This window comes from Empidonax traillii, unplaced genomic scaffold (genome assembly GCF_003031625.1).
Source record: "Empidonax traillii isolate 1590-97213 ecotype Southwest subspecies unplaced genomic scaffold, ASM303162v1 scaffold358:size917415, whole genome shotgun sequence".
Lineage (NCBI taxonomy): Eukaryota > Metazoa > Chordata > Aves > Passeriformes > Tyrannidae > Empidonax > Empidonax traillii.
Window position 1 is genome coordinate 639,119 of NW_020955551.1, and position 13,008 is coordinate 652,126.

Here is a 13,008-nt window from a genome sequence, read left to right on the forward strand (position 1 = left end):
TCCAAGCTGCAGTTGCTGCTCAAATGCTGTGACTCTACTGCAACTTTGTTCTGTTCTGCTACATGACTCTTTTTACCACCAGGTGTGGGGACAATCCCAGCCAAGGATGATCCCAGGTTCCATATGGGTGAGTAGAGAGTGAGTTGCTACATATATGCATCATATATTGCAAACAATATAGGATTACTACAGATATCTCAGCTGCCCTGGCTGAAGGTATTCAGGACTTCTCCCCACCTGCCAACAGGAAAAGGCAGGCTTCTGCTGTCTCTATTGTGCTGTGTGTGCAATGAATTTAACTGGAAAGGTACTCACTGAATTTCAAATGACTCTCTCTTTATTCTCCCTCCTTCAGGCTCACAGGACAATAAACATGACTTTCTCAGCTACTGGGCTCTCCCTCCCTTTATTTTTGCTATTTTTCTGATTTTTTTTTTTTTTTAATATCCTCTCATACGAAAGATGCTTTCCGAGAACAATGATGGGGATCTGCATCTTTATTTATGACTTTGTGAATCAGCGTCTGGGTGATAGGAAGTGAAAGTTGCTCAGCTAATTACACACGCTTGATGAACTGCGTAATAACTGCTGCAGCACTGCACATTAATTGAATGCATATAAATGACAGCAGTTATTCTAACTTGAATGATGTGTGAAGAAGTGACGTTGCTCACAGTACACTGATTATCTTTATTCCCAGCTTTGGGAATCCAGCTTAAACAATTGTACTTTCACAGCACTGAGCAAAAATTCCCCAACAGAAAAACGGGAGATGCCTTAAAGCCTGACACTTTAGACATAAAATTGCTTTAAGTCTCTGAAAGTGACTTAGACCATCTAAAAAAGCATACTACAAGCTACTACAATTAACAATTAATAATTAACAACCAGCTGCAACCAACAGTCAGTAGGAGCTGTAAGAGCAAAAGCCTTGGAAACAAGGCCACCTTCATCTAGATGCCTAAATATCGCCTTAAAAAGCTAATACAGGGTTTACAGAATCGAATTTTGCCCAACTCTAAACATTCTTGCTGTGACACTTTCCTAAAACGTATTTGTTTTGGAATGACAGGGACATACAACAACTGATATAAATAATACAGATTACAGGTAACAGGCAACTACGTATGTCCACAGTACCCTTTGTTTCCCCCAAAAAGCATTCTAATTCATGTGTAGTCCACCTCTAACGTAACACATTATTTAAAAAAAAAACAATAAAAATAATCTGATGCAAAAAAAAAAAAGTGTGAGGTACTACAAAATTAGCACTTTAAACTAGTACCAAATGCCTACTTCATATCAGCACCAAAATATACCTTCTCTACCGCATGTCAACTGCCCCAGGAACTTGCAAATATTCACAAAGAAATCTGCAAATTCTTCCATACTCTTGTAACACGGAAAGGGTAGAAGCCAAGTTTCCAAAGCTTCTAAAAGCAGCCTAGTTTCCAAAGTACCATGTCACAATATTTTAGCAGTTCACCACACCCTTATTAAGAGTTTTTGGGCTTGACAAAGAGAGCTGTAATCACAGAATAAAGGGAATCCACACTCACTTTCAGGAGCGCGTAAACGAAAAAAAGTGTTTCACATCTACGTTTCAGGAAAGTTAACGCTGCTCCAAGAAAAGAGGGCGTATCCTGTGGAAAGTCAATGCAGATTTTCAGCCCTGCATTGCTACATTTCGTAGCCTTTATGCCATACTACTGGAAGAGAGAACTGTAGAGCTGTGCCAGCACCTCCCATGGCAGCGGTACCCATCCCCAGGCACAGAGATACCTCCTGTGCCTGCACATACAACATTCTGTGTCCTCACACCAGGCACAGACACTCCTCAGAACCACGAGGCCAAGAGAGAAGCTGCCAATAGGATCAGTGTGAGAGAGAGATGATCAGGTGCAACTTTGGCTTTACAAATGCTATCTTCCCATCTGCTGTACATGGTCCTCTCTTTAAACACCTTTCTGGCTCCATTACGGCAAGACAGTCCCTAACAGTCCACAGCACCAGCAATCAGCCTCTTTCAGCTGTATTACTCGTTCTTCCTTTGCAAGGTTTTGATCTCTCCCCCATATTTTTTTTTTTTTTTTTGGTGTCCACTTTATACATACCTCCTTTTCTACATATTTTCTTGCCGGGTTTCCTGGCACATTCCTTGGATATTCTTTTGACTGAAAAATGAATAGAAGACTAGAAAATAACATGGAGCTCCATCACAGACAGTAGGAGCATGCAACACCACTATCTAACTTAAATATGACCTGCTTCATTAGGTGCGGAAGATTCTCAACTTGTTGTGCCTGCACATGCAATGGAAAAGATGTTGATGCATCTTCCCAGAAGTCAGTGGGTGGCAATGAGAATTAGGTACCAACTTTTTGACCTAAAAATACACGTGCTGTGGGAGAAAAAAAATGAGCGTAGACAGAAAGAAAAAATAAAAAAATAAATAAATAATAAAAAAAAGGACAAATGCACACAGAGAAAAGCAGCATGCACACATGTAATAAGCTGGCATGCAAACAGAGAAAGCCATGCACGCTACCAGTACACGTGAATTAATACTGTTAGAACGTAGAACAGGAAAATAAAAAGATCTCCCTGTTTCGCCTGCTATTAACTCACCATCCTCAGTCGGGACATAGATATTTAAATAGAGGCAGTCTTCGTTCTGATCTTGTACATAGGTGGAAACTACATCCAAGTTATTAGTAAACCACACGGGAAGCATGACTTCAGGCAACCTGCCTTCTATAATGTTCTGGGGACACACTGGAGCAAACTGGGTGGTATTTTTGATATCTGCCCAGGGAGATGGGGGCTCAGGAGGCTGAAAGCGGCGCTCCCCTGTCGGAGGGGCAGCATACGGAACCCCGAGGAACTGAATAACGGGCCCCAGAATTTCATTATTAAGTTCCTTCTTAATCCCTCTTATCTTGCCAAAGTTGGTGGTCACCACCGGGTTGGTATCATCCAATTTTTGGGAGGACACAGCCGCAGCGTGGAGCAAAAATCCAAGCGTGCCAAAAGCAAAAGTGGCGTTCAATCCCATGGGTAGCAGGCGGACCACCGTCGCTCTCCATACACAGTTCAGCCACACGGATCTTGGAAAGGCCATGGTCCCACATTAGTTGTGTGGCTACAACGAAGCAATCTGATTTGTATCCACTGGTGTAAAAACCGGGCGACCGAAGGAAACAGACGTGAGTTTCCTAAATAGGTGCCTGTCAGAAAGATCTCAAAAGGCTTTTCATGCGGTAAGCATCTTCCATTGATTTCACACTTACTGAAGCTGCATCTTCACTCAGCACTATTTATCAGACTACATCCTATTGACAATTCTGTTTTCCATAGCAGCAATATGTAGAGAGCAGCCATTTACTGCAGAATCCCCTCTTATAAATCAAATCCAGTTAGCCGCAGGTCTATATCCTGGAGAAAATGAAAATAAATCATTAGTATGAAAGAGCTAATATGAGCAGAGTGATAACTAGATGTTTCACACGTTATTTACATACATTAATAGTTGCTAGAGTCATGTCAGTAAAACTGCAGTAGTTTATGGGTCCATGAAATGGAGGGTGAAACGCTGATTACTGGATTATCTATAATGTCACCTGTTGAATTTACAGAGACTTTTCGGAAGAAACAGAACTCACAGAAAACACATTTTTAAAATTCACCTTTTCAGGAATAAGCAATTTCTTGCCAGGCTACATTACATAAGTGCTCATGTTAATATTTTATTTAACTTAATCAGTTCATAATCAATTTGCACCTTGTTTTCACAAGTAGATTTTTTAAAATGGAAGCAATTATTTCTTAAAGCAGAATGTGGGGAAATTAAGACAGACAGGCATACTGAAGACTTAAATGTATTTTATTTCATTAAAACCAGTTTATAATACATACAATATTTTTTTTCATTTCAAAATACACTGTCTGATTGAAACATTGAGTCAACTGGAAAACATCTGTAAGGATAACATGAATTACTGTATTTATTCATAATAACCTGAATTACCCCACTTTGTATGATTTTCTTATTCCACAAGTTTCTCATAGCTGATGAAAAACACTTACAGACTGAAATGTTCATATCAGTGAAGAACCAAAATCTGTTCCCACTGAAGTCAATAGCAAATTCTGAATTTGTACAGAAGTATAACTGGACCTCTGTGGGTTGGTTTGTTGTTGGTTTTCCTCTTCAGAACTGATTTGGAAAAGGATGTGAACAGGCAGTTTAGGGATGGAGCTGTATATCACAACTTTTACATCAGATCAATCCTTCATTCCTTATAAAAGACTGACTTCAGTGAAAAATGAAAATGCATGTTGAAAGCACTCAATTCCTACCATCCTTGATTTATAACATAAACAATAAGCATTCCCACAGGACAGTAGAAATCTTATCTTTCATATATCCACATGCTGACTGAACAATATCCTAGAAAAATAATCAGTTAGGATCAGAGACTGCATAATCTGAAATTCCAGATGCTATTTTCAACTACTTTAGCTCAGAGGTTGTCACACAAGGCTGTGTTCCAGCACTTCTGAAAATTGTTCAGTACGTATCATTATGTCTTCCATATTCATGTGAAACATATTTCCAACACGACTTACAATATCCTATTATTTAAAATGCAGCGTTATACACAACACAGCAGTGTAATCTTACACTCCCTATTAAGCAGTGTGTAATGCACAAGAAATGTGTTTTGCTTTGTATAGGAAACATTTTAAACCACCTGCTTTTGAAACAGCATTGGCAGCTTTAATGAGAATTGTTTTTTTATCATGTCTATACACATTGTAGAGAGAATTCAAAAGAACGGCTTGTCTAATAGTCAGACTACCCTGCAGTTTGGGTTATTAAAAAGGAGATTGTAAAAGCTATATAGGACAGCAGGAGATTTGGTTCATGTCTAGTGTTCCTTTAGCTCTGAACAATCTATCTCAGGAGGCAATAAGGAGATAGATGAAGCTTTTCCACAATTTTCTCTCTCTCTTTCTTTCTCTGCTAATTTTAACACCTTCAGTGTGAAACTGCATTAACAAACAGGCTTATATCCTTCATTCTCCAGCTGCAAATTCTCGGCATTTTTCTGGAAACACACCAATTTAGCTGCAGAAAATAATTCCCTAAACTTGACGTCTGTGTTTGCATTTCCTTTAAAACACTTACACGGAATGGCAGACGTTCACCTCGTGGAGAATTTCAGATTTTGGAAGTAGTAGGATATTACTGGAGAAATAGTAAAGGTAGAGTATGCAGACAGGTGTCAGAGCAGAAGACACCAAGTATAACTTTTCTGAGTTGATGTACATGGAAAGATGGAAGCTTATTCATTAGTGGTATTCAAAAACCTCCACAGATTTAAACCTGGGTCTTGACATCACTGGGGGGTTGTTTTCCTGTCAGAAATGGGAAAATGTACTCTCTCTTCTTTCTCAAACTCAAACTTTTAAATAGCAGGAGATTAATCTCAGTAGCCCTCCTGCTAATTCACATGGTCTGGGAAACGTCTGAGGACAACAAATCCAATATAAGTGCACCAAGGAAAAACATCCTCCTTCATTTCAAGCTGCTGAGTTGCTTCAATGTTGAGAATTACCAAGATGCTACCAATAATTCACCTAGCATCTGTTTTCAGATCTAAGACAACTTCTTAATGCACTTTTGATACCTAAAACGGTAAATTCAATGTAAATTCAAAGCAAATCCTAGAGCTGGACTACAGTTCCAAGTTTGTCCATCCACTGGTTTGCTGCTGTAGCTGAACAGCTCAGCTGTGATCTACAGTTCTGGTTTGCCTCCCATGGACAAGGCTTTACCCTAAGTCAGAGACAGGGTGTTAAAAGGTAAGAATATAACTCAATGCTGTGTTTGGCTATTCCTAATTAACTAACTACTGGGTAGTAGTTAGCCTCAGTAAATAGATAGATAGGCTATACAGGGCAGTAAATTGTAAAGCACCTTCAGAATTTGAATCAAAAGACTTTCATTGTATTTGCAACTTGAATTTTGGATTTGCTCTTTTTAAGCCTTTCTTTTTAAATGGCTAAGTAACAGTTTATTTTTGAGACTGAGAGGTCAGATATTCAAGCCTGTCACTGGCTGCCCTGAAGCCATCACATTAAAAACACAAACTCAACGCAAATAAAAAGACTGAGATTAATCAAATCTTTTGAGACTTCCATGCCAAAATTTCATTGTGAGCACCAAGTGCAAGGGCATACAGGGAAGCTGGCCAGGAGCAGGTCTTACTCACTGAGAATCAGTGCTGGACAAAATTCTCCTCAGTCCTTCCAGGTGAACTATATAAGACTTTCCCTTGCTATCTGGACTTGACTGAATTGAAATCACCGGGAAAAAGGAGAAGCAATAAACAGCAGCAGGAATGCTCAGTGAGACAGGCAGGAGAATAAACTAAAGAGTAACTATGATCAGTGTGGGACAAGACTGAGCATCAAAATATTGTGGATCTGAGGAGGAGGAGGAGAAACATTTTCAGATTTTACTACTGTCTAGATTTGAGGATCACAATTGCTCCCTCTGGTAACACAAATGAATTCTACTGTAAAAGGTATTTGATAAAGTCTTTCATGGTCTTTCGAACAGTCTATACTATATAGAGGGTTTTTTCTATCATCTATTATTTTATTATCTCCCTTTCTGAATTCAAATTACTTTATAGCTCAGGTTCTGAAATACTTTGGAGAGGCATTTAGTATGCTGAGGAGTGAACAATCCAAGATAGCTTCAGTGCATCTTTGCATTTCCAATGACACAGGGCATCCCACAACAGGTCATATCTGCTGTAAACTGCAGCAGCTAAATTCCTCATTGTTGCTCATGCACAGACCTTCAGATCTTTAGGGATGGTTTGATCTGTACCACCTCTCAATAGCTCCAATGGATTAATAAAACCTTTGAGGGAACCCAAGGCTTCTGGTCATATGCCAGCCTCAGCACATGTAAAGTCTATCATTGTTATGATTAAAAAACCCACACAAAACAAACAAACAAACAAACAAGAAAAAAAGGCTATTTTCTTTTTAGCTGAAGATGTACTCTGTGATTTGATATTCATGCCTAAAAATACCTTTCCACTTCAATTTTGCCAGCAAATCCCAATTGCACAAACGTTCATACAAAGTGATTGTAAGAGTTTGGAGCACTACACAGTGCTGCTTCCTTGCAAAAAACACAAATGGTATTTTGCAGAATGAGCTCTATTTGCATCCATTTTTACTTACAACAGTCTCTACTTAAAACTAGGAGCCCTGAGATGTTTCATGTCTCTAAGAAGAAATCCATGTTCTAAAATACACTACGGTGCCAAACAGGAGCACGACCAGGGGAACAGAAGCCATTAGAGGGAAGACTCTGACCCAGGGTAAACACTACATCAGTGTGACACACCAGTTGTAAACATGATCAGACAAATCCTCCAGAGATGAATCACACAGAATTTCCCATCTCTTCTTCAGTGTTTCAGGTTAGCAAAGGGAAGTTCTGTGCCAAATGCAGAGTATTTTCTCTTAACGTAGCAGTAAAAAAGACCAGGTTGGATGGGGCTTGGAGTAACCTGGGCTAGGGGAAGGTGTCCCTACCCATGGCAGGGGGTCAAAACTAGATGGTGTTTAGGGGTCCTTTCCAACCCAAATCTTTCTGTAAAAGATTTTAAAACAGACGCTGCTCTTGGCTATTTCCATAAATACTTGATGAAGGGACGGGATTTGCATGTTTTTAGTTCAAGAAATTAACGACATGCATTTAAAAAAACAGGTGTATGAAATGATAACAGAGGAGACTGCAATCCTGAATATGTAGTACATGGAAGAAGGGTACAGCTCTGGTGGGATTTGGTTAACTCCCACATGCCACCACCCCCTCCACCTCAGAGCAGCTACAGGTCTGGAAGCTCCAGGAAGTTGTTACAAATCCAGCCCTGCTGAGATGCAGAACCTTTGTCAAGATCACCAACAAAGGTATGAATGAGATACCATCCTGTTGGGCCCGCAGTCCCACCCCACATTAGTCTGAGATTACAAGTGTTATGTTACAAGGTCGGCAAACAGCCCACTGGTAAGGATTTCTGGATGCTACCAGCTGTGTAAATATATCACTCCCAGATCAGAGAAAATGATTCCTCACTGCCATTCTCACATTCACCTCTATTTAATATGTTTTGTAGACAAAACCCCATATCCAATTAGTGAAAAATACAGTACTTAAATACACTATTCAATGCAGTGCAGCAAAATCAGTGAAAAGTTGAATTAAACTGAGTAGATGTCATTAGGCTCCTTTAAATTGTGATGCATTTTTCAGCTGCACTGTATTTTTGTTCTTCCCCATTAATGGGAATATTCACTAACGCAAACTCCTTATTAACTAGTATTTCCATGATCAAAAGATCCCTTTAAATAATTTCTGAAACTTAGTTTGCCAAAGTAGAAAAAGTTCTGATCATAATCTTCTATTAAACTGTTTTTGAATTAGACAAATTAAGCCTGTGAGAAGAAGAGGGTTACTTAAGTCTTATTATCTTTCATTTACTCATGTCAATAAATCATTTTCTTAAAGCAGTTCTACTTCTTAGCTGAAGTAATTGTTTATTTTACCAGAAGTTGACTAGAATCTTTTAATGTGGACCATCGCTGTCTGACATTTTGCACAGTAAGTAGGTAACGAAATGGTGATTTTACCCATAACAGAAAGAATGGGTAACTCTGTCACTTATGTGTAAAGTTTTAGACAGCTAAGTAATACAGATTTAAATTAAAAATGACAGCTGCACTGGCTTGGAATATAATGGGCACTGAAGTGAACCTTTATTCCTTTTAGCAGCTTACAGTTAACTCTTAAATGGACCCCATATTATACTCACTTTTGAGTACTGTAACCGTTCAGCTAAATGATCAAATGGCTATTCTGTTGATGGCAGCACTGTGCTTCAGGACACAGAGATATTGTGACCTACTGTAGAAATTCAACTGAACTGATGTTAATCAGAGGTCATTCTGCAGAAAAAAAAATAACCCAGATATTCCTTATTTGAGAATTTCAGTGTTGAAATATATATATTGTATATCTTTAAGTCAACTGGATTTCATTTGCTTTGATTAATACTTCATACAATAAGCACATGCTTCCCATCTGATCACTCTAACAGAGTGTCTAGAACCCTCACAGAGGCTCCTGAAACCAACTGTTCTTTTGTTGTCTCTTGCAGGTGAAAAACTAATGTTATAGAATTGCTGACAAAGTTCTTCACCTGATATATAACCGCAGCTAACCCTTGGCTCACTGGGGTTAATCATGTGAGAAAAGTAAATTGGATTTTCTTCATCACCTTTAATGCAATTGTAATATCAACAATATTACCTTTAATGCTTGTTTATCACCTAAGGCAAGCTTTCATATCAGATTCATAAGAAAGATATAATTTTTTTATTTTCCTATTTGAGAGGTGCTAGGAATTCAAAATAAAACAAGCTAGAATACAGTTATTACCACTTCTTGAGAGAGAACTCTGCAAACCAAGATGCTTGAATGAACTCAGATTTGTCCATGAACTGTTTGTCTATCTGGATACAATACAATAACAGTTCCAAGAACACAAAACCCTTGTTGTAGAATTAGATCAATAACTGGCTCTTCAATAAGAAGATTTTTTTTTTTTTTTAAGACAAAGACCAAAAAATTTTCTTGTGGCAGAAAAATATGCTTTTTGTTCTTGATCAGATGGTCAAGATGGTCTCAATTTCATCAGGGTAATTGAGATCAAATTCCAACTCATCATAAAATTCACAGAGGTGTAAATATAATTTATTAATCACAAACCCAACATCTCTAACTCAACTCTGAAAGTGCTCTTGAATGGTATTACCACGCTTTCCAAAACTGCAGAGTGCACACTACAGTTTGAGAGCAATATTGGCATTATAGGGATCTATCAACTTGAAGAGGCTGTTTCCTGTGATCTAGCATTCTGTACATCTGTGACTTTACTTGCATTTGTTCCAAAATGAATTTCATGCTTAACTTGTTTTTCTTAATTAAACTTCCTTTAGCAGTTTCTAATATGTGCATTATTAAAACTCATTAGTCCCATTCATGCCTGCCTGTCATTTTTGGCTTCATATTCATGTACCAAAGAGCTCTGCTGCTTTATATAGGAAGCAAATTAAATAATAAATATGAGAACTTGAACGTTTTATGAGTGTCAGTATGAGAAAGTGGCTGTAAGGCCCATAAGGTTTCACACAAAAAAAGCATTACAGCTAAAGCTAACATGCTGACACATCTCTGATCTATAAAGTCTGCAGTAATGGTAGCAGTAAAGTGTTGTGCCATAGATGGGGAATTTTTCTCTCACATGAAATAGAAATAGGATATAGCACAGACTATATTTACTGTTGTAAAAAAATTTCAAATAAAATTTCCCAAAAGCTTAGAATATAACACCATTAAATGTCTACAAAGATTTACTCTTTCCATCTGACTTCATGTGTAGCTCCTATTATTCAGCTCCTTGTCCTCTTTTCATTTTCTACCACTATCTGTGAGAAAGAGACTTATTTGTTATAGCAACCACTCTCGGGTCTCCCTGTGGTCATGTCCTGGTCACGCTGATCACAATTCCAGTGACCAGAGGGTTTCCTAACCCAGCAATGGGCTCTCATGGTGGTTATATCAGGGCCCCAGTTCTCCACCAAAAAAAACCCCATCGTTGGGAAACCAGCTGAAGAAACAAAAGCTCCATCTCACAATGCCTATTTTACACAGGTTTGAGGAAGTCAAAATATTCAGTCTATCTGTAAGGTTTCTCTTAACTGAATTGTCATTTTCTCCTCATGAATATTTCTAACACTATGTGCCTACACAACACTTTGCTGCTTTCAAGTACTTTTTTGGAAACTGGGAGACGGGGTTGGGAAGGCACAAGTTAAAGAATGATTTTAAGTTCAAATGTTGAACTTAAAAGCTTCCGACAAGATGGAATTAAATAAAGTTATAAAATACAACATAAATGTATTCCCCTCATTAAATTCCCAGAACCAGTTCAACAAGTGGGCTAATGGCATCTCTAGGCAGGATGTGATTAAGGAGATTTAGAAAACATAATTTTAAATTGTCATTTAAGTTCTTTGCTCGGTTAAAGGAATATGAGTCACTTGAAGTACAATATTTGTAAAGTGTCCTTGACTGTTTTTATGATTTTACAGTCACATGCTGCTAATTTCCAAACATTACATTCTCCCTTGATATGGTGCAAAAGACCTAACCAAGCGTCATCAGAAGGTAAGAGGCTACCCAAAGGCAGCACTAAAACTGATTGTGCAGAAAATATTATGAGAACAAAACAGAATAATTCAACAAATGGGGTAAAGAGAACTTCAATTGCTTTTCTTTTAATGGCCTCATCTTTTATTTGCAGCCTGGACCTTTACATTGCCTGATAACTAAGAGGATATTTACAGTAGAGACATTGTGCCCCATGGTTTCATACAGTTGGTGGTCCTTCATACCACCTTTAGTTTTCTAGTGAAAAGTGGCATGATAGAGTGGGTGCACAGGCAAATTTGAACATGGTACTAACTAGCCAACTAGCCACAAACAGTTATGAAAACAGTGTGTTGGAAAACATGTAGGGTCTTCAGAGGCAGATGGAAACATGGAGCTGAGTCACCAAGAAGCCAACAAGATTTCCCCTTGTAACTGTGATAATTCAGTAGTCATTCAGGGGAATATAATGTCATCATTCCCGTTTAAAACTACAGGATGTGCCCTCGATATGAAACACATGGTGAAGTTTTCCCATCAGCTTCTTTTTTTTCGCATCCCCCTATTCCCTCCCTCCTTCTGTTCCTCCTTCCTGTACAAACTCTTGTGCAACAACTGGGCAGCAGGGCAGGTGTCCCCCTCTGAGTGCTTACATGCCTTCCTAATGCAGAGCTCAGAATTATGGCTACAGTCATGAAAATATGTTTTTAGAACAGCCTGTATTCATCAGTCTGGATCTACTTTTTACCATTACCTTTTTATACTTACCATGATGGATGGTAAGTATAATCAGAAATTATATTATTTACTGGATCAGATTGATAACTGCCCATCCCTTATTAAAAGAAATCCACAAAGGTTTCTACTGAATCTCTGGCAAAAGGCTGTCTTTTCATTATTTGCTTTCAAAGAACGTCTGTCTCTTTTTGCCCTTCTTTTTTTCACTATTTAATTTTTAAATAGTTTCTTTTCATATGATTAAAAAACCATAATAAATATGACATCAAACAAATAATTCAGAGCTAGCCAAGGATCTGTAATACAGCTCTACATCTCTATTAGAAAGGAATGTATATTTGCTTTTAATAAAGAAAGGCAAGCCAATCCATTACGAACAGAGACCACATCTAAGCCTCTGCTTTCTTCTCTTTTCCCCAGACTCCATTTGAACAATTAGAGTGGTTTACGCTTGTGTGAATGCCAGTGGATATTAAAAATGCAAACTGATAAAAAATAAAACCACCACCATTACCATGTTCAAATCCTCCATTCACTTGCAAATCAATTTATCTGCCTACAGCCCTGTCCCAGTCTTTAAATAACCCTCCTCAGCAGACTGCTCCACCTCCAGCCAAATAATCCAGAGCAAACCCACTTTGTTAAGGATGTTTAAGTATCAACAGCTAGGATATTATCTCCTTACCCTACTATAGGAGAAGGGGCAAGATAACCAAAGCACTGTCAGGATGACACTGTCACGTCTACACAACTTACTGCCTTAAACAGCCTGAACACTCTCTCATGGCTTTCGTTGCTACTTCAGTTAATCACAAAACAGAGGTGTTCAGCCAAGTCCTGCTTCCCAGTACACTTAGTATGATTATCCTCAGCCTCATTTTTCTTCCCACAGCCTGCATATGATTCACATGAAACGTACAGAATAAATGGGGTCTCTTCGTATGTATCTAAGGATCTCCTAATCATTT

At 38.4% G+C, this 13,008-nt stretch overlaps 1 protein-coding gene across 6 annotated transcripts in view; it reads right to left on the reverse strand.

The window, feature by feature from the left end:
* The window catches only part of NLGN1 (neuroligin 1), a 319,786-nt gene that overhangs the window by 304,364 nt on the left and 2,414 nt on the right, over positions 1–13,008 (reverse strand). For 4 of the 6 annotated variants that reach the window (XM_027892570.1, XM_027892568.1, XM_027892569.1 and 1 more), the window contains exon 2: positions 2,629–3,435. In XM_027892570.1, coding sequence (XP_027748371.1) covers positions 2,629–3,121 — 493 coding nt within the window. In that variant the 5' untranslated portion in view covers positions 3,122–3,435. Of the gene's footprint in view, positions 1–2,114; positions 2,175–2,628; positions 3,436–13,008 lie in introns of all 6 variants that reach the window. The other 2 variants (XM_027892566.1, XM_027892565.1) reach the window with 1 other exon arrangement.